A 22,579-nucleotide genomic window follows, 5' to 3' on the forward strand; every position below is an offset into this window, starting at 1 on the left:
GAAAAAATAAAATAACAAACCGAAGGTGAACCCAACATCATGGGGAGGCGGGCGGAATTCCTGAGGACTACCTGTCCTAGGAGAACACCTGTTACAGGTAAGCAACTGCGCTTTCTCCTAGGACAAGCAGGATGGTAGTCCTCACATGTGGGTGAGTACAGAGTTCCAGACCGCTCCTCTCGAGCAGAGAGACCAACAGCGGCCGAACAAGGTGCCAATGGGCACAATACAATTGCAGCGCTGTGGGTAAAAAGCCAGCACCCGTTTGCAATCCAGGGTATAGAGAGCACGTTCTCCTGGGTGGGAATGTGGCCTCGGAAAGAAGGTGGGTAGAATGATTGATTGATTGATATGGAAATCAGTCACCACCTTGGGCAAGAATTTAGGATGCATACGCAGGACCACATGGTAGTGGAAGAACTTCGTGTATGGTGCATACGTAACCAGGGCCTGAAGCTCACTGACCCTGCGAGCGGAAGTGATTGCCACATGGAATATGACTTTCCAGGGGAGGAACTTCAGAATACAGGACTGCAGGGGCTCAAAGGGAGGCCGCATCAGTCTTGCCTAGACCATGTTGAGTTCCCAGGACACTGCTGGTGGCTGAAGAAGGGGCTTCAATTGGAGGAGACCCCGCATGACGCGCCAACCAGGGGCTGGACTGAAACGGGCGTGCCAGCAACCCCTTGATGGTATGTATTGTCAGTACTGAGGTGTATTCTGATGAAACTGGTCTGTAGCCCAGACTCAGGCAGGTGCCACAGGTAGTCCAGCAGCTGGGTGAGAGGGCATGAGAAGGGGTCCAACCCAAGTCCTCCGCACCAGATGGAAAAGCATTTCCACTTCGAGGTGTAGGACTTCCTAGTCGAAGGTTTCTGGGACTTAATCAGGGCCCGAGAAACACAGTCTGAAAGCTGTAATGGCTTGGGGATCATGTGTTCAACATCCAAACCATGAAGCCTAGCACCCGGAGGTTCGGGTGGCGCAGGGTGCCCTGGTTCTGCGATATGAGGTCGGGTGCCAGGATGAGTGCACGGACTGAAAGGTCCTGGAGTAGTGGAAATCAAACCTGCCAAGGCCAGGAGGGTGCCATGAGAATCATGGTCCTCCAATCCTCCTGGAGCTTCGACAGTCTTTGAGAGGAGTGGGCGAGGTGGATACGCATACAGGAGGCCCTGACCCCAGTGAAGGGAGAAGGCATCACTGGCCGGATGACCCTTCCCCGCTACTAGGGAGCAGAACCTGCTCATCTTGTGATTGAGAGAAGAGGCGAACAGGTCCATATTTGGCGTACCCCAGCGACAGAATAATTCAGTCACTACCGCAGGGTTGAGAGACCACTTGTGTGGCTGGAAGGACCGGCCAAAGCGGTCTGCCAGCGTGTTGAGGTGACCTGGCAAGTAGGTCACCCGGAGTTACATCCCTTGGGAGAGGGCCCAGTTCCAAACCTGTACTGCCTCCTGACAAAGGAGGAATGAGCCTATGCTGCCCTGTTTGTTGATGTACCACATCATGTCCTGATTGTTTGTCCTGATCAGAACTTCCTTGGATGACAACTGATCCCAAAATGCCGACAAGGCATACCGTATCGCTCGAAGCTCCAGAACGTTTATCTGGCAACGTGCTTCGGTGGTGGTCCAGAGGCCCTGAGTGTATAGGCTGTCGGTGTGGGGTGCCCACTCCTGAGAAGCATCGGTGGTGAAGGTCACCTGGGGCGGTGCGGGTTGGAAGGGAAGTCAACGTTCCAGATTGGGGAGGGCTTCCCAGCAGGCCAAGGCTAGCTTGAGAGAGTCAGTGACCGTGATCAGAGCCTCCAGATTCTGGGATGCCTGCTGTCACTGAGACCGCAAGGCCCACTGAGGGGTCCACTTATGGAGGTGGGCTAAGGGTGAAACATGGACAGAAGCCACCATGTGGCCCAGCAGGTGGAGTAGGAGATGGGCTGACACCCTTTCGCTGTTGCGGATGAGGTGGCCAGCGAGGAGAGGGCAACCGTCTTATCCTTGGGCAAGAAAGCTTTCGCTTGTGCCATGTCCAACCTGGCGCCTATGATGTCCAGCTGGGAGGATGGGCAGAGGTGCGAGTTGGGGAGGTTGATAATGAACCCCACAGTCTGCAGGGTCTGAACCATCAGGGCCAAAGCTTGCAAGTCTCCAGAGCGGGAGTAGTTCCTGACCAGCCAGTTGTCCAGGAATGGGAATACATAGACCGAGCAATGCCTGAGATAGGCAGCCACCACCGCCAAGCATTTGGTGAAGACACCGGGGGGGGGGGGGGGGGGGGTGGCGGATATGATGCCAGCCCCAAGAGCAGCACTCTGTATTGAAAATGTGCATTCCCCACCACAAAGCGGAGGTACTTCCTGTGGTTGGGGACAATCGCAATGTGTGCGTATGCCTCCTTCAGGTTGAGGGAGCAGAGCTAGTCTCCTCTTTGGAGGAGGGGGATCAGCGTGCCCAGGGAGACCATCTTTAATTTTTCTCCTACGAGAAACTTGTTCAACGCCCTGAGGTCGAGGATGGGGCGCAAGCCGCCAATCCTTTTCGTGATGAAGAAATATCTTGAGTAGAACCCTTGGCCCTGTTGTTCATGAGAGATCGGTTCCATTGTGCCCGCCGCGAGGAGGGCAGAGAGTTCCATTTAATAAACGACCAAATGGACGGATGATCCCCACGATAGACATGGAGGAGAGGTCTCTGGGTGCGTACCTTGTGTTTCCCTGCTTCCAGATCCAGCGAGGCAATGGCGGCCAGTGCTTCCTGCTGCTGCTGGGGAAGGCCCTCTGCAAAATCCTGGACTCGCTTCCAGAGATTGCGGTTATACTGAGATATGTAGAGTTGGTAAGCCTCAATGCGAGCGACTAGCATGGTGCCTTGGAAGATCTTTCTCCATAGGGCATCAGGTTCCCTATGCTCACGTTCTGGGGGAGCGGAGGCATGGGTTCAGGAGTGCCGGGCCTTTTTTAGGGCGGACTCCACTACCACCGACTGGTGGGGGAGCTGCCTCCTTTCGAACTCCAGGGTCTGCTGCACTAAGTAGGTGGCACCGGCCTTTCTGTTAACTGGGGAGTCGAAAATGGGGTGCTCCCACATGCGGAGAAGAAGTTCCTTAAAAATGTCATGGATCGGAACTGCCACAATCTCTTTAGGAGCGTCAATGAACTGGAGCACCTCCAGTATCCTGTGGCGCACATCCTCCTCCTTAGGGTTAGGGTTAATGGCAGGTCCTTAGGCGGTAACTGGCACCACTCCTCTGGGGGCGAAGGTTCCAAGAGAGGGTTGTCGGAGTACTTAGAGGAAGAGTCTGTGGAGTCATCACTTCAAGGGTCATAAGGACCCTCTTCCTCACCTGGGCCAGGATGCCAAGGGTGAGGGCCATGAGGGGCATCAATCCTGGGCTCCAAGGGATGCAGGGGGCACCAATGGCACCGATGTATCCCCCAATATTGAGGGGTCATCAGCCGTGGCAAGCTGGAAGAACCTGACAGCGGATCAGGGAACCATGGGTGAGGGTGCCTGGTCCCGGAGGCTTCAACCTCCTCAGATGTCCCAGGGGCATCGGCCCCTCGGGTACCAGCTGCGTCGATAGGGCACCGAGTAGGACATCCATACATTCCAGCAAGGGTGTCAACATCGATGGCGGAGGCTCGGGCACCGGTTTGGGGGCCGGTGGTGCTGGTATCTCAATGCCTTGCAGCGCTTTGAGCACTGCTGACTGAACCTTGAGGTCCAACTCCTCCTGGAAGTCTTGAGTGGTCAGGACTGACGGAGGGGGATGAGGTGTCGCCGGCTCATGCTCTGGATTCCAAGGTGGCACGGCATCAGTGGGGAATGCCTCGGGCTACCGGGGGCACCGGAGGATGAGGCCTTCATTGGACATCAGGGACTGAAGGAGGATAGTAAGCAGGGAGCAGCTCTGCTGACTGTGGGACTGGATATCAGGGACTGAAGGAGGATAGTAAGCAGGGAGCAGCTCTGCTGACTGTGGGACTGGATATCAGGGACTGAAGGAGGATAGTAAGCAGGGAGCAGCTCTGCTGACTGTGGGACTGGATATCAGGGACTGAAGGAGGATAAGGAGCAGCTCTGCTGACTGTGGGACTGGATATCAGGGGCTGAAGGAGGATAGTAAGCAGGGAGCAGCTCTGCTGACTGTGGGACTGGATATCAGGGACTGAAGGAGGATAGTAAGCAGGGAGCAGCTCTGCTGACTGTGGGACTGGATATCAGGGACTGAAGGAGGATAGTAAGCAGGGAGCAGCTCTGCTGACTGAGGGACTGGATATCAGGGACTGAAGGAGGATAGTAAGCAGGGAGCAGCTCTGCTGACTGTGGGACTGGATATCAGGGACTGAAGGAGGATAGTAAGCAGGGAGCAGCTCTGCTGACTGTGGGACTGGATATCAGGGACTGAAGGAGGATAGTAAGCAGGGAGCAGCTCTGCTGACTGTGGGACTGGATATCAGGGACTGAAGGAGGATAGTAAGCAGGGAGCAGCTCTGCTGACTGTGGGACTGGATATCAGGGGCTGAAGGAGGATAGTAAGCAGGGAGCAGCTCTGCTGACTGTGGGACTGGATATCAGGGGATGAAGGAGGATAGTAAGCAGGGAGCAGCTCTGCTGACTGTGGGACTGGATATCAGGGACTGAAGGAGGATAGTAAGCAGGGAGCAGCTCTGCTGACTGTGGGACTGGATATCAGGGACTGAAGGAGGATAGTAAGCAGGGAGCAGCTCTGCTGACTGTGGGACTGGATATCAGGGGCTGAAGGAGGATAGTAAGCAGGGAGCAGCTCTGCTGACTGTGGGACTGGATATCAGGGACTGAAGGAGGATAGTAAGCAGGGAGCAGCTCTGCTGACTGATGGGACTGGATATCAGGGACTGAAGGAGGATAGTAAGCAGGGAGCAGCTCTGCTGACTGTGGGACTGGATATCAGGGACTGAAGGAGGATAGTAAGCAGGGAGCAGCTCTGCTGACTGTGGGACTGGATATCAGGGACTGAAGGAGGATAGTAAGCAGGGAGCAGCTCTGCTGACTGTGGGACTGGATATCAGGGACTGAAGGAGGATAGTAAGCAGGGAGCAGCTCTGCTGACTGAGGGACTGGATATCAGGGACTGAAGGAGGATAGTAAGCAGGGAGCAGCTCTGCTGACTGTGGGACTGGATATCAGGGACTGAAGGAGGATAGTAAGCAGGGAGCAGCTCTGCTGACTGTGGGACTGGATATCAGGGACTGAAGGAGGATAGTAAGCAGGGAGCAGCTCTGCTGACTGTGGGACTGGATATCAGGGACTGAAGGAGGATAGTAAGCAGGGAGCAGCTCTGCTGACTGTGGGACTGGATATCAGGGACTGAAGGAGGATAGTAAGCAGGGAGCAGCTCTGCTGACTGAGGGACTGGATATCAGGGACTGAAGGAGGATAGTAAGCAGGGAGCAGCTCTGCTGACTGTGGGACTGGATATCAGGGACTGAAGGAGGATAGTAAGCAGGGAGCAGCTCTGCTGACTGTGGGACTGGATATCAGGGACTGAAGGAGGATAGTAAGCAGGGAGCAGCTCTGCTGACTGTGGGACTGGATATCAGGGACTGAAGGAGGATAGTAAGCAGGGAGCAGCTCTGCTGACTGTGGGACTGGATATCAGGGACTGAAGGAGGATAGTAAGCAGGGAGCAGCTCTGCTGACTGTGGGACTGGATATCAGGGACTGAAGGAGGATAGTAAGCAGGGAGCAGCTCTGCTGACTGTGGGACTGGATATCAGGGACTGAAGGAGGATAGTAAGCAGGGAGCAGCTCTGCTGACTGAGGGACTGGATATCAGGGGACTGAAGGAGGATAGTAAGCAGGGAGCAGCTCTGCTGACTGTGGGACTGGATATCAGGGGACTGAAGGAGGATAGTAAGCAGGGAGCAGCTCTGCTGACTGTGGGACTGGATATCAGGGACTGAAGGAGGATAGTAAGCAGGGAGCAGCTCTGCTGACTGTGGGACTGGATATCAGGGACTGAAGGAGGATAGTAAGCAGGGAGCAGCTCTGCTGACTGAGGGACTGGATATCAGGGACTGAAGGAGGATAGTAAGCAGGGAGCAGCTCTGCTGACTGTGGGACTGGATATCAGGGACTGAAGGAGGATAGTAAGCAGGGAGCAGCTCTGCTGACTGAGGGACTGGATATCAGGGACTGAAGGAGGATAGTAAGCAGGGAGCAGCTCTGCTGACTGTGGGACTGGATATCAGGGACTGAAGGAGGATAGTAAGCAGGGAGCAGCTCTGCTGACTGTGGGACTGGATATCAGGGACTGAAGGAGGATAGTAAGCAGGGAGCAGCTCTGCTGACTGTGGGACTGGATATCAGGGACTGAAGGAGGATAGTAAGCAGGGAGCAGCTCTGCTGACTGTGGGACTGGATATCAGGGACTGAAGGAGGATAGTAAGCAGGGAGCAGCTCTGCTGACTGTGGGACTGGATATCAGGGACTGAAGGAGGATAGTAAGCAGGGAGCAGCTCTGCTGACTGTGGGACTGGATATCAGGGACTGAAGGAGGATAGTAAGCAGGGAGCAGCTCTGCTGACTGTGGGACTGGATATCAGGGACTGAAGGAGGATAGTAAGCAGGGAGCAGCTCTGCTGACTGTGGGACTGGATATCAGGGACTGAAGGAGGATAGTAAGCAGGGAGCAGCTCTGCTGACTGTGGGACTGGATATCAGGGACTGAAGGAGGATAGTAAGCAGGGAGCAGCTCTGCTGACTGTGGGACTGGATATCAGGGACTGAAGGAGGATAGTAAGCAGGGAGCAGCTCTGCTGACTGTGGGACTGGATATCAGGGACTGAAGGAGGATAGTAAGCAGGGAGCAGCTCTGCTGACTGTGGGACTGGATATCAGGGACTGAAGGAGGATAAGGAGCAGCTCTGCTGACTGTGGGACTGGATATCAGGGACTGAAGGAGGATAGTAAGCAGGGAGCAGCTCTGCTGACTGTGGGACTGGATATCAGGGGACTGAAGGAGGATAGTAAGCAGGGAGCAGCTCTGCTGACTGTGGGACTGGATATCAGGGACTGAAGGAGGATAGTAAGCAGGGAGCAGCTCTGCTGACTGTGGGACTGGATATCAGGGACTGAAGGAGGATAGTAAGCAGGGAGCAGCTCTGCTGACTGTGGGACTGGATATCAGGGACTGAAGGAGGATAGTAAGCAGGGAGCAGCTCTGCTGACTGTGGGACTGGATATCAGGGACTGAAGGAGGATAGTAAGCAGGGAGCAGCTCTGCTGACTGTGGGACTGGATATCAGGGACTGAAGGAGGATAGTAAGCAGGGAGCAGCTCTGCTGACTGTGGGACTGGATATCAGGGACTGAAGGAGGATAGTAAGCAGGGAGCAGCTCTGCTGACTGTGGGACTGGATATCAGGGGACTGAAGGAGGATAGTAAGCAGGGAGCAGCTCTGCTGACTGAGGGACTGGATATCAGGGACTGAAGGAGGATAGTAAGCAGGGAGCAGCTCTGCTGACTGTGGGACTGGATATCAGGGACTGAAGGAGGATAGTAAGCAGGGAGCAGCTCTGCTGACTGTGGGACTGGATATCAGGGACTGAAGGAGGATAGTAAGCAGGGAGCAGCTCTGCTGACTGTGGGACTGGATATCAGGGACTGAAGGAGGATAGTAAGCAGGGAGCAGCTCTGCTGACTGTGGGACTGGATATCAGGGACTGAAGGAGGATAGTAAGCAGGGAGCAGCTCTGCTGACTGTGGGACTGGATATCAGGGACTGAAGGAGGATAGTAAGCAGGGAGCAGCTCTGCTGACTGTGGGACTGGATATCAGGGGACTGAAGGAGGATAGTAAGCAGGGAGCAGCTCTGCTGACTGTGGGACTGGATATCAGGGGCTGAAGGAGGATAGTAAGCAGGGAGCAGCTCTGCTGACTGTGGGACTGGATATCAGGGGCTGAAGGAGGATAGTAAGCAGGGAGCAGCTCTGCTGACTGTGGGACTGGATATCAGGGGCTGAAGGAGGATAGTAAGCAGGGAGCAGCTCTGCTGACTGTGGGACTGGATATCAGGGGCTGAAGGAGGATAGTAAGCAGGGAGCAGCTCTGCTGACTGTGGGACTGGATATCAGGGGCTGAAGGAGGATAGTAAGCAGGGAGCAGCTCTGCTGACTGTGGGACTGGATATCAGGGACTGAAGGAGGATAGTAAGCAGGGAGCAGCTCTGCTGACTGTGGGACTGGATATCAGGGGATGAAGGAGGATAGTAAGCAGGGAGCAGCTCTGCTGACTGTGGGACTGGATATCAGGGACTGAAGGAGGATAGTAAGCAGGGAGCAGCTCTGCTGACTGTGGGACTGGATATCAGGGACTGAAGGAGGATAGTAAGCAGGGAGCAGCTCTGCTGACTGTGGGACTGGATATCAGGGACTGAAGGAGGATAGTAAGCAGGGAGCAGCTCTGCTGACTGTGGGACTGGATATCAGGGACTGAAGGAGGATAGTAAGCAGGGAGCAGCTCTGCTGACTGTGGGACTGGATATCAGGGGGCTGAAGGAGGATAGTAAGCAGGGAGCAGCTCTGCTGACTGTGGGACTGGATATCAGGGACTGAAGGAGGATAGTAAGCAGGGAGCAGCTCTGCTGACTGTGGGACTGGATATCAGGGACTGAAGGAGGATAGTAAGCAGGGAGCAGCTCTGCTGACTGTGGGACTGGATATCAGGGACTGAAGGAGGATAGTAAGCAGGGAGCAGCTCTGCTGACTGTGGGACTGGATATCAGGGGACTGAAGGAGGATAGTAAGCAGGGAGCAGCTCTGCTGACTGTGGGACTGGATATCAGGGACTGAAGGAGGATAGTAAGCAGGGAGCAGCTCTGCTGACTGTGGGACTGGATATCAGGGACTGAAGGAGGATAGTAAGCAGGGAGCAGCTCTGCTGACTGTGGGACTGGATATCAGGGACTGAAGGAGGATAGTAAGCAGGGAGCAGCTCTGCTGACTGTGGGACTGGATATCAGGGACTGAAGGAGGATAGTAAGCAGGGAGCAGCTCTGCTGACTGTGGGACTGGATATCAGGGACTGAAGGAGGATAGTAAGCAGGGAGCAGCTCTGCTGACTGTGGGACTGGATATCAGGGACTGAAGGAGGATAGTAAGCAGGGAGCAGCTCTGCTGACTGTGGGACTGGATATCGGGGACTGAAGGAGGATAGTAAGCAGGGAGCAGCTCTGCTGACTGTGGGACTGGATATCAGGGACTGAAGGAGGATAGTAAGCAGGGAGCAGCTCTGCTGACTGTGGGACTGGATATCAGGGACTGAAGGAGGATAGTAAGCAGGGAGCAGCTCTGCTGACTGTGGGACTGGATATCAGGGACTGAAGGAGGATAGTAAGCAGGGAGCAGCTCTGCTGACTGTGGGACTGGATATCAGGGACTGAAGGAGGATAGTAAGCAGGGAGCAGCTCTGCTGACTGTGGGACTGGATATCAGGGACTGAAGGAGGATAGTAAGCAGGGAGCAGCTCTGCTGACTGTGGGACTGGATATCAGGGACTGAAGGAGGATAAGGAGCAGCTCTGCTGACTGTGGGACTGGATATCAGGGACTGAAGGAGGATAGTAAGCAGGGAGCAGCTCTGCTGACTGTGGGACTGGATATCAGGGGACTGAAGGAGGATAGTAAGCAGGGAGCAGCTCTGCTGACTGTGGGACTGGATATCAGGGACTGAAGGAGGATAGTAAGCAGGGAGCAGCTCTGCTGACTGTGGGACTGGATATCAGGGACTGAAGGAGGATAGTAAGCAGGGAGCAGCTCTGCTGACTGTGGGACTGGATATCAGGGACTGAAGGAGGATAGTAAGCAGGGAGCAGCTCTGCTGACTGTGGGACTGGATATCAGGGACTGAAGGAGGATAGTAAGCAGGGAGCAGCTCTGCTGACTGTGGGACTGGATATCAGGGACTGAAGGAGGATAGTAAGCAGGGAGCAGCTCTGCTGACTGTGGGACTGGATATCAGGGACTGAAGGAGGATAGTAAGCAGGGAGCAGCTCTGCTGACTGTGGGACTGGATATCAGGGACTGAAGGAGGATAGTAAGCAGGGAGCAGCTCTGCTGACTGTGGGACTGGATATCAGGGGACTGAAGGAGGATAGTAAGCAGGGAGCAGCTCTGCTGACTGTGGGACTGGATATCAGGGACTGAAGGAGGATAGTAAGCAGGGAGCAGCTCTGCTGACTGTGGGACTGGATATCAGGGGCTGAAGGAGGATAGTAAGCAGGGAGCAGCTCTGCTGACTGTGGGACTGGATATCAGGGACTGAAGGAGGATAGTAAGCAGGGAGCAGCTCTGCTGACTGTAGGGACTGGATATCAGGGACTGAAGGAGGATAGTAAGCAGGAGCAGCTCTGCTGACTGTGGGACTGGATATCGGGGACTGAAGGAGGATAGTAAGCAGGGAGCAGCTCTGCTGACTGTGGGACTGGATATCAGGGACTGAAGGAGGATAGTAAGCAGGGAGCAGCTCTGCTGACTGTGGGACTGGATATCAGGGACTGAAGGAGGATAGTAAGCAGGGAGCAGCTCTGCTGACTGTGGGACTGGATATCAGGGACTGAAGGAGGATAGTAAGCAGGGAGCAGCTCTGCTGACTGTGGGACTGGATATCAGGGACTGAAGGAGGATAGTAAGCAGGGAGCAGCTCTGCTGACTGTGGGACTGGATATCAGGGACTGAAGGAGGATAGTAAGCAGGGAGCAGCTCTGCTGACTGTGGGACTGGATATCAGGGACTGAAGGAGGATAGTAAGCAGGGAGCAGCTCTGCTGACTGTGGGACTGGATATCAGGGACTGAAGGAGGATAGTAAGCAGGGAGCAGCTCTGCTGACTGTGGGACTGGATATCAGGGACTGAAGGAGGATAGTAAGCAGGGAGCAGCTCTGCTGACTGTGGGACTGGATATCAGGGGCTGAAGGAGGATAGTAAGCAGGGAGCAGCTCTGCTGACTGTGGGACTGGATATCAGGGACTGAAGGAGGATAGTAAGCAGGGAGCAGCTCTGCTGACTGTGGGACTGGATATCAGGGACTGAAGGAGGATAAGGAGCAGCTCTGCTGACTGTGGGACTGGATATCAGGGGACTGAAGGAGGATAGTAAGCAGGGAGCAGCTCTGCTGACTGTGGGACTGGATATCAGGGACTGAAGGAGGATAGTAAGCAGGGAGCAGCTCTGCTGACTGTGGGACTGGATATCAGGGACTGAAGGAGGATAGTAAGCAGGGAGCAGCTCTGCTGACTGTGGGACTGGATATCAGGGACTGAAGGAGGATAGTAAGCAGGGAGCAGCTCTGCTGACTGTGGGACTGGATATCAGGGGACTGAAGGAGGATAGTAAGCAGGGAGCAGCTCTGCTGACTGTGGGACTGGATATCAGGGACTGAAGGAGGATAGTAAGCAGGGAGCAGCTCTGCTGACTGTGGGACTGGATATCAGGGACTGAAGGAGGATAGTAAGCAGGGAGCAGCTCTGCTGACTGTGGGACTGGATATCAGGGACTGAAGGAGGATAGTAAGCAGGGAGCAGCTCTGCTGACTGAGGGACTGGATATCAGGGACTGAAGGAGGATAGTAAGCAGGGAGCAGCTCTGCTGACTGAGGGACTGGATATCAGGGACTGAAGGAGGATAGTAAGCAGGGAGCAGCTCTGCTGACTGTGGGACTGGATATCAGGGACTGAAGGAGGATAGTAAGCAGGGAGCAGCTCTGCTGACTGTGGGACTGGATATCAGGGACTGAAGGAGGATAGTAAGCAGGGAGCAGCTCTGCTGACTGTGGGACTGGATATCAGGGGCTGAAGGAGGATAGTAAGCAGGGAGCAGCTCTGCTGACTGTGGGACTGGATATCAGGGACTGAAGGAGGATAGTAAGCAGGGAGCAGCTCTGCTGACTGTGGGACTGGATATCAGGGACTGAAGGAGGATAGTAAGCAGGGAGCAGCTCTGCTGACTGTGGGACTGGATATCAGGGACTGAAGGAGGATAGTAAGCAGGGAGCAGCTCTGCTGACTGAGGGACTGGATATCAGGGACTGAAGGAGGATAGTAAGCAGGGAGCAGCTCTGCTGACTGTGGGACTGGATATCAGGGACTGAAGGAGGATAGTAAGCAGGGAGCAGCTCTGCTGACTGTGGGACTGGATATCAGGGGCTGAAGGAGGATAGTAAGCAGGGAGCAGCTCTGCTGACTGTGGGACTGGATATCAGGGACTGAAGGAGGATAGTAAGCAGGGAGCAGCTCTGCTGACTGTGGGACTGGATATCAGGGACTGAAGGAGGATAGTAAGCAGGGAGCAGCTCTGCTGACTGTGGGACTGGATATCAGGGACTGAAGGAGGATAGTAAGCAGGGAGCAGCTCTGCTGACTGTGGGACTGGATATCAGGGACTGAAGGAGGATAGTAAGCAGGGAGCAGCTCTGCTGACTGTGGGACTGGATATCAGGGACTGAAGGAGGATAGTAAGCAGGGAGCAGCTCTGCTGACTGTGGGACTGGATATCAGGGGACTGAAGGAGGATAGTAAGCAGGGAGCAGCTCTGCTGACTGAGGGACTGGATATCAGGGACTGAAGGAGGATAGTAAGCAGGGAGCAGCTCTGCTGACTGTGGGACTGGATATCAGGGGCTGAAGGAGGATAAGGAGCAGCTCTGCTGACTGTGGGACTGGATATCAGGGGCTGAAGGAGGATAGTAAACAGGGAGCAGCTCTGCTGACTGTGGGACTGGATATCAGGGACTGAAAGAGGATAGTAAGCAGGGAGCAGCTCTGCTGACTGTGGGACTGGATATCAGGGACTGAAGGAGGATAGTAAGCAGGGAGCACCTCTGCTGACTGTGGGACTGGATATCAGGGACTGAAAGATTTGAGACTTTTGCAACTGAACCATAAACTACAGAAAGAAGAGGGGAGCAGAGTGCAGGAATACATTTGTGCTAACATTTTTACCCCTTTACCTCTCACTAACTTTATTTCATTTTTATTTATTTAGATTTTATATTCTGCTTTTAGGCACTTGAAAGTGTACATTAAAGCGGATTACATGCATGTACTAACTTCCAAATTGTTACGTTTCCCCTCCCCAACATTTCCCCCTCGTCTTCTCTTTCACACAACTCAAACAAATAAAAGCAAGTACGAAAGATGGAAATTAGATAGAGAAATCAATATAAGATGTATCAAAAGAAAGAATTAGGATGGCTGGAACCCTTGCTCCAACAGGGCTATATACGTATACATACCCCACGGTTCTGAAGGAACTCAAAAATGAAATTTCAGATATATTAGTAAAAATTTGTAACCTATCATTAAAATCATCCATTGTACCTGAAGACTGGAGGGTGGCCAATGTAACCCCAATATTTAAAAAGGGCTCCAGGGGCGATCCGGGAAACTACAGACCGGTTAGCCTGACTTCAGTGCAGGAAAAATAGTGGAAAGTGTTCTAAACATCAAAATCACAGAACATATAGAAAGACATGGTTTAATGGAACAAAGTCAGCATGGCTTTACCCAGGGCAAGTCTTGCCTCACAAATCTGCTTCACTTTTTTGAAGGAGTTAATAAACATGTAGATAAAGATGAACCGGTAGATGTAGTGTATTTGGATTTTCAGAAGGTGTTTGACAAAGTTCCTCATGAGAGGCTTCTAGGAAAAGTAAAAAGTCATGGGATAGGTGGCGATGTCCTTTCGTGGATTACAAACTGGTTAAAAGACAGGAAACAGAGAGTAGGATTAAATGGACAATTTTCTCAGTGGAAGGGAGTGGACAGTGGAGTGCCTCAGGGATCTGTATTGGGACCCTTACTTTTCAATATATTTATAAATTATCTGGAAAGGAATACGACGAGTGAGGTAATCAAATTTGCAGATGATACAAAATTGTTCAAAGTAATTAAATCACAAGCGGATTGTGATAAATTGCAGGAAGACCTTCTGAGACTGGAAAATTGAGCATCCAAATAGCAGATGAAATTTAATGTGGATAAGTGCAAGGTGATGCATATAGGGAAAAATAACCCATGCTATAGTTACACAATGTTGGGTTCCATCTTAGGAGCTACCACCCAAGAAAGAGATTTGGCATCATAGTGGATAACACATTGAAATCGTCGGTTCAGTGTGCTGCGGCAGTCAAGAAAGCAAACAGAATGTTGGGAATTATTAGAAAGGGAATGGTGAATAAAAGGGAAAATGTCATAATGCCTCTGTATCGCTTCATGGTGAGACCGCACCTCGAATACTGTGTACAATTCTGATCGCCGCATCTCAAAAAAGATATAGTTGTGATGGAGAAGGTACAGAGAAGGGTGACCAAAATGATAAAGGGAATGGAACAGCTCCCCTATGAGGAAAGACTAAAGAGGTTAGGACTTTTCAGCTTGGAGAAGAGACGGCTGAGGGGGGATATGATAGAGGTGTTTAAAATCATGAGAGGTGTAGAATGGGTTAATGTGAATCGGTTATTTACTCTTTCGCATAATAGAAAGACTAGGGGGCACTCCATGAAGTTAGCATGTGGCACATTTAAAACTAATCGGAGAAAGTTCTTTTTTACTCAATGCACAATTAAACTCTGGAATTTGTTGCCAGAGGATGTGGTTAGTGCAATTAGTATAGTTGTATTTAAAAAAGGATTGGATAAGTTCTTGGAGGAGAAGTCCATTACCTGCTATTAAGTTCACTTAGAGAATAGCCACTGCCATTAGCAATGGTTACATGGAATAGACTTAGTTTTTGGGTACTTGCCAGGTTCTTGTGGCCTGGTTTGGCCACTGTTGGAAATAAGATGCTGGGCTTGATGGACCCTTGGTCTGACCCAGTATGGCATGTTCTTATGTACCAAAGTCAATCTTGTCAAGCCTGTTTTTCATTCAATATTATGTTAGTTCCAATCATGAGCTGCACCGTAATGCAATCTATGAACGGAGACCAACAACCGAAATGAGATGTCTAAGAATGGAACTAGGAGTGACAAAGATGGAATTAGAAATTAAGACATTCAGCATAGAATCGTCTTACAGTCTGTCCTACAGTATATCCAACAACAACAAACTACCTCGTAAGAAAGCCTTGGAATAAGCTGCATCCCAAAAGCTTATATACAACAACAAAATCGATGGAAAGCCAAAGGAAAACCATGTGGAATATGTATAGACAACATCAAGGACATTGAATAGACATTATAGAGTTGAGAGAGTAGCACCGGCCTGGCCTAGTTCTGTTGGTCAGTACCTTCACCTCTCCAGGAAAATCGCCCTGAAGCAGAAAGAGACTTAGCACGGTTTACCTGTTGCATGCAAGAACATTTTACTTGGATTTCTGGGATGGAAAATTATAAATATAAAAGTGGTTACATGGTTCTGTTCACAAGGATTGTGCTGGTGTGACCAGAAACAAAGGCAAGGAGGAAGGGCCGCATACTTAGACTAATATAGGTTACAGCCCCTCCCCTTCCTAAACAAGGTCAGGTGACCCAGCCCGGGAATATTAATCCCTTACTGACTGCTTTAGGAGATGACGTTCTGCTGTTGGTCCTCCAACATGTAGAAGCAACATCAAAAGCTTATAACTTACAAGCTTTTCATGTTCCTTCTATAACCATTCCTTTCACTCGATGCCAATGGATAGAAGAGGATGGGAAGAAAAAGATGATGAACTCTAGTAACTGCAGGACTCGAATGGTGGTCTGCACCCACCCACTTGATCTGCTCTTGAACAAGGTGGTCTCCTAACCAGCCAACCGTCTATGTAGGGAAACACATAAACCCCTAGTCTGCATAGAAATTTCATGACGACTGCTTGACATTTTGTGAATACCTACAGTAGTACTAAAAGTGCACTTATCTTAATAAAGCATGGGTACGTCCCAGTCACACGAAGTATCTCTACATCGATGGCGGCCTCCTTCAAAGCCAGAGAACATAGCCAGTCTCCTTTGTTTAGGAAGGGAATTATGGGGCCCATTGTAACCATCTTGAATTGTTCCCTTTTCAATAATGTATGCAAAGAATGACTCAGAATTCACCTACTTTTAGGGGACCAGGAAGTATCTGGAATGAAATGCTCGCATTTCTCCTGTGGTGGGATAGATTTAGTTGCTCTGACCTACAAGAAGGAGATGTCCAACCTGATCAAGTTCTGCTGTTGTGTAATCCGTAGCCTTGTTTTATGATCCAGAGGACCTACCTGGAAAAAGATGGGCAAGAGTTCCCAGTAATCCAAAGAATTTAGCAGTGTACCTAGAGGCAGCCTTGTTATGCCATATGAAAGCGGTGTTTGCACAATAAAATATCCCACCACTAATTTGATTTATTGAAACTAGAAAAAAGCCAGTTTCAGGAATTAATCAAACACTGACTGTCCTATATAGTAAAGTGTTATATAAAATCTTACAAACAGAACATTTTTTTACATTCATTGCATAGGTAGAGAAAGAATATGAGGACAGATAAAGTCCCTTTTCCCCTACCTACTGCAATACCACAGACCTTACTTGATTTCCATGCATCCATTAGACTGTTGCTCAGTATTGCTGTTGCCTTCCACAGTCCCCACGACTAGGGGCTGAATTAATTGGGAGGGGGTGGTAGGGCATTGCAAAAAAACTGTTTCTGCTCAATAAGCTCAGGCCTCTTTGCCCCCTCCCACCGGCGATACCTACATAGCATCGTCCTCGCTCTCGGCACACAGCGTCAGATTGGAGTAGTCCTTTAGGACGATGGCCAGTAGACACTCTTGGCTCTTCCCCTCCGGAGGCTGCACACCTGAAAGCGAAAGCAGAGCACAGGAAAGGAAAAGCTACGCCACGTGTGCATCACCCCAGTGCCTGTGTGTGTCACATAGAAATGCCTGTCGTCCAGTAAGAGGCCGGGTCCCACCTCACCTACAGGAAGGATTCCAAACTAACTTCACATCGCTGCAGGTAGAGATTCCGCAGCCATCTTCATGTCCCATTTATGTGGCAGTCGCATTAACCGCACCACAGTGTGACTTTATAAGAGCTGGACAGGGTGAAGAGAAAAAAAATAACCACTAGGAACTGAACTGGTGCTTCGGTGCATTTTTCCAGCTCTGGACTGAACCCTATCCTTGTGACTATTGCAGCAATGAAGCAAATTGCATTCTTCTCAGCAAGCTCATCCCTGCAATGGGAAGAGAAATGATTTCACTGGGGTGCAAGTTCAAATCCTACTATTACTGTGTGACTTTGAACCTCATTCCTCCGTACCTTACTTTACCAGCTATTGTTTGGGTAATAATAATAAAATTCCTCCTTCTCTTTTTCTAAAATATCTGCTGCCAGGCCACCCACTCTAGAATTCATTCAATGATTATACAAAAGCTCTTCAATTCCAACTTTCAGTTTACTTTTATTTTATTCCTATAATGAAACATTTGAAGTTATGCACAAGCCAACCCTTTTAGCTACTTGCACTGTTATGGATTTGAGGTAAACCAGGGCAGATCACCTTCTCAAACCAGCATTATCCTCAAATTCCTAAAATGTAAATAAGGTATGAACAACTGCAAAGGAGGTATCAGGGAAGAAAGGACTATACCTTGTCTGGCAAGTCTAACCGCAAACAAATAGGTTTTGTTTTCTTTTAATCCTCCTGATTTAGCCATGGTTCAAGTTGTGGGTCCCCAGTGGGGTTAACAAGTAAATTTTAAAAGCCCGCTGTGCATAAAAAACGGGGGTTACACGCCGAAGCGCTGGGCCAACAGAAAGGGGTGGTCTGGGCAGGCCAGGACAGCGCCATTTGACGCTGTTCCAGGGAAGCGCGCGCCGGCAGCAGACTGGCGCGCGGAAATTACCTCTGCAATAAAAAATGTGGGGTTAGGTTTAGGGGGCGGGGAGGAAGGGTAGGGTTAGGGATAGGAAAGTTCCCTCCCGGTAGGGAACTGGGAGAGGCCCGATTGCGTCACCCTGCGTAGCTTATAAAATCTTCCCCCCTGCGAGCGTGAGTCGCGGTTTTTAAAATCCAGCGTGCATGTGCGCGCAGCCATTGGATTTTATAGTTTACGGTTTCATACATCGTTTTGTTACAGTACTGCCAAGTACTGCTGAATAATAGTTAAGACCTTACTATATTGGGATTTATTGGGATACTTCAGATTTTCAATACAGAGGCAATATCATAATATCCTCTGTATCGCTCCATGGTGCATCCTCATCTTGACTACTGTGTGCAGTTCTGGTCACTGCAACTCAAAAAAAGATATAGTAGAATTAGAAAAGCTACAGAAGTTACTAAATTGTACATTTAAAATTAATAAGAGTAATTTTTTTTTTCTCGATGATAATTAAGCTCTGGAATTTGTTGCCAGAGGATGTGGTGAAACCGGTTAGTATAGCTGGGTTTAAAAAAGGATTGGACAAGTTCCTGAAGGGAAAAATCCATTAACCATTATTAAGGTGGAGTTGCAGAAATCCACTGCTTATCCCTGGGATAAGCAGCTTGGACTCTACCTCCTTGGGATCCTGCCATTGGGATCCTGCCAGGTGCTTGTGACCTGGATTGGCCACTGTTGGAAACAGGATGCTGGGCTTGATGGAGCTTTGTTCTGACCCAGAATGGCAATCTTATGTTCCTATGTACATATTTTAGTTCAAGGCATTGTTTCAGCTTAACTTGACTGCTGCAATACCTTGTTAGTTGGTCTCCCTAAATACCATTTTCTCCGACTTCTAGCACAGAATACTGCAAGCAGGTTAATTATGGGCACACAGCTATATGAACACATTCAGCCAGTACTTAAATCTCTTCACTGGTTGCCAATAGTATATAGGGAGAAATTGTCTTACCAGTTAATTTTCTTTCCTTGATACTTGGTAGACCATTCCAGATACCTGGATTTGCACTGCCTTTTAGCTGATAGAGACAGAGGACATACCTTTTTCAATGACATTATTGTTAGTACACAATTGACTTGCATTAATAGGTATTGTTGTGCTGCGATGGAAGGGAGTGCTAGGGGGTGCTCCCCAGTGCGGGACGAGGAGTGTGTGCCCTTGCAGTGAGACAAGCCTCGTCTGGGAATGGAGCTGAAGACGTGGAGCTTGGAACTCAGGAGACAAGACATGGAGCTTGGAACTCAAGAGACAAGACGTGGAGTTTGGTCCCTCAGGCGCCCTACTCAGCCCATAGGCTGGTCGCGGACAACACTGTCCTCTACGTGCCCTACCCAGCCGGGCGGCTGGTTGCAGACCATGAGAGGAGCAGGCAAGCTCTTGCCACAGACACAGGTCAGGAACAAGTTACCCCTTGGATCCTCCGGAGTTGGAACAGGATACAGTCTTTAAAACACGAAACTTGGAAACCTGAAGCTCGGATCACTTAAAAACAAGGAACCTCCAGAGGCATGGGTACTCAGGACTTGGAACATCTGGACTAGGACTCGGACCTCAGGACTGGAACAATGGAGACATCAGGAAAACAATGATGGAAGCCAGGCAGGAGCAGGACGCAGTGAAGTCCAATTGAGGAAAAGCTCCCAGGAAGACTAGCTCCTTGCCAAGGCAAGGAGTGAATGAGTGAGGAGCCCTTTTGTAGGGCTCTGCAGGAAATGCCCAGGAAGAAGTCCGAGAAGGGCCACACCTGCACTGGCCCTTTAAATCCCACTGAGAGGCGTGGCTTCGCCCCTAGGGGAAGTGGGCAGGACCCTGGACAGCGGCGTCCTGCCGCTGAGAAGAGCAGGAGCTGAGCTGGGCCGCAGGATAGGCCCCGATGCTGGAGGCGGCATCCAGACTACGGGAAGGCAGCTGGCAGCAGCTCTCTGCCACGGTGAGACCGGGGATGAAGGCCCCTCCGGGCCGCGGAGATGTCGGCGGCTCCTGCCGCGAAGAAAGAGCTGAAGTCCGCGGCTCTTGCTGCGGTGAAGAGGAGTTGGGTGGCAGCGGCTCGTATTGCGAAGGCTAGGCCCGCGTGCAGGAGCGCAACAGGTATAGATTGATTGGTGCAAGCAGCTAAGAAAGATCTTAGATTCACTCATCACCCAATCAAATCTGACTCGAAATTGGAAACAGGTCTCTTCAAATCAGACTCACTACAAATCCTTCTAATATATGCCCCTCCAGGACTTCTAGAAACGGACCCATCACCCTTCCTAGAAATCTTAGCATCTTATCTAAAACCAGACTTCCCAACGATAATCCTAGGAGATTTCAACTTGCACGTTGATAACCCCACACTCTCAACCAGCTGCGAAACCATTCTTACAGCCATGTCTGCAATGGGATTCAAACAAATAATCAATGAACCTACCCACAAGGCAGGTCACACACTGGACCTTATCTTTGTGAACTCAGGTATAACACATTCAGTACATCCCATTACAAAAAAGTTCCCTGGTCAGACCACTCTTTAATCTCCACCACCTTCTCAATGACCCAAATGAACAATAATCACGCCCCTCAACACGCATTTCTCTACAGAAAAGTATGCGCCTCTGATGAACTCAGCAATCATCTAATCACGGAACTTTCACACATGGACTTCACATCACCCAATGCAGCCGTTAATTCCTGGTCCTCCATAACAGAAACCGTGGCAAACAAACTATGTCCGTGGATAACAAAAAAAGTCAAACAAGGTGCGTCAAAAAGGCAGCCATGGTTTACAAATGAACTTAAAAACCTCAAACTCGACCTGCGTCAAAAAGAAAGTAAATGGCGTAAAGCCCCTTCCCCCTCCACACTTTCTACATACAAACTCGCCCTCCAAGCATACAAGAGCTCCACTTTAAAAACAAAAAGGGACTTCTATGCACACAAGATTCATAACATTATATTCGATTCCAAAGCGCTATTCACATTTGTCTCCAATCTAACTCAGGCAAACCCCCCTGACATACCACCTAACCAAGCTCAAACAAAAGCCGATGAGCTGGCACTCTTCTTCAGTAAGAAAATCACAAACCTACTAACACAATTAAAGCATAATACCGGCACACCAACCAGCAATTACATTCTTCATAATAAAGACATCTCCCTCCAATCTCTTGAACTCACCTCTTCCTCAGAGATCCAAACTCTTCTTAAGAAAATGAAACCCTCATCGCATCCACTAGACCAGATTCCGTCTAAATTACTACTGCTAATCCCGGACACCATAACCAAAACCCTAGCAGACATTATAAACTGCTCATTCATCCAGGGTTTCTACCCAGACGACCTCAAAATAGCATCCATCAAACCGCTTCTTAAGAAGCCTAACTTGGACCCCAAAGATCCTAACAACTTCCGTCCAATCTCAAATCTGCCTTTCATTGCCAAGGTGATGGAGAAACTAGTTAACACACAACTAGCAGATTACATAGAAGAACACAAAATTCTTTTCCCCACTCAATTCGGTTTTAGAAAAGCCTCAAGCACCGAATCCCTTCTCATCTCACTGACTGACCACATTATTTTGGGCCTCGATAAAGGACAGGCCTTCCTACTGATCTTATTGGATCTATCGGCAGCGTTCGATACTGTGAACCATGCCATATTACTAAATCAACTAGCGAACATCGGTATTGCAGGATCAGCACTAACATGGTTCAAAACATTCCTAGAAAACAGAGGTTTCAAAGTTAAAATCCACAACAAAGAATCCTCCAGATACCCATCATCACAAGGAGTTCCTCAGGGTTCCTCTCTCTCACCAACACTTTTCAACTTATACCTTCTCCCGCTTTGCCAACTGCTAAACAAATTGAACCTAAAACACTTCATTTTTGCCGACGACGTCCAGATTGTGATCCCCATCAAAGAATCCATCACTAAAGCGCTAGAACTTTGGGAAAATTGCTTTCAAGAAATTAACAAGCTCTTATCCAGCTTAAATCTAATCCTAAACCAATCAAAAAGTGAATTCATTCTAATCTCTCCAGATAATTGCAAAATCACTACAAACCCGCCAGCCAACTTGCAAACCTCAAAAGTAAGAGATTTAGGAGTCTCCATAGATAACCGGCTAAATTTGAAATCGTTTATCAACCAAACAACCAAAGACTGCTTCCACAAACTGCACGTATTAAAAAGAATAAAACCTCTATTTCACTTCCATGATTATAGAACAGTGCTCCAAGCAATAATATTTGCGAAAATTGATTACTGCAACTCGATCCTACTAGGCCTCCCATCGTCACATACTAAACCGCTCCAAATGATACAGAACACCGCAGCAAGAATTCTAACAAACAAAAGAAGAAGAGATCACATTATACCAGTCCTTAAAGACCTACACTGGTTACCAATCCACTACAGAATAATTCATAAATCCCTCACCACAATCTACAAAAATATCCATGGACTGGCTCCACTCCATCTACAAATAGCTCTTAAAAAACACTCCTCCAACAGACCCATCAGAGAAGCATATAGAGAATATCTACAGGTACCACACAACAATACCACCCAACATATAACATTGAGAGATCGGGCCTTCTCCACAGCAGGTCCCCCACTGTGGAACTCCATCCCCCTAGAACTAAGACAGGAACCATGTCTTCTAACCTTCAGGAAAAGACTGAAAACATGGCTGTTCATGAAAGCA

General features: G+C 49.9%; 1 protein-coding gene across 2 annotated transcripts in view; it reads right to left on the reverse strand.

Annotated features, from left to right (window-relative positions):
* The window catches only part of PLEKHB1 (pleckstrin homology domain containing B1), a 202,049-nt gene that overhangs the window by 100,084 nt on the left and 79,386 nt on the right, over positions 1 to 22,579 (reverse strand). For both annotated transcript variants that reach the window (XR_003856829.1, XM_029602121.1), the window contains exon 6: positions 16,699 to 16,801. Coding sequence is in view for 1 of the 2 variants with exons in the window: in XM_029602121.1 (XP_029457981.1) it covers positions 16,699 to 16,801 (103 nt within the window). In the remaining variant the exon portion in view is untranslated. The remainder of the gene's footprint in view (positions 1 to 16,698; positions 16,802 to 22,579) is intronic.

The sequence above is a fragment of the Rhinatrema bivittatum genome, chromosome 5 (genome assembly GCF_901001135.1).
Source record: "Rhinatrema bivittatum chromosome 5, aRhiBiv1.1, whole genome shotgun sequence".
Classification (NCBI taxonomy): domain Eukaryota; kingdom Metazoa; phylum Chordata; class Amphibia; order Gymnophiona; family Rhinatrematidae; genus Rhinatrema; species Rhinatrema bivittatum.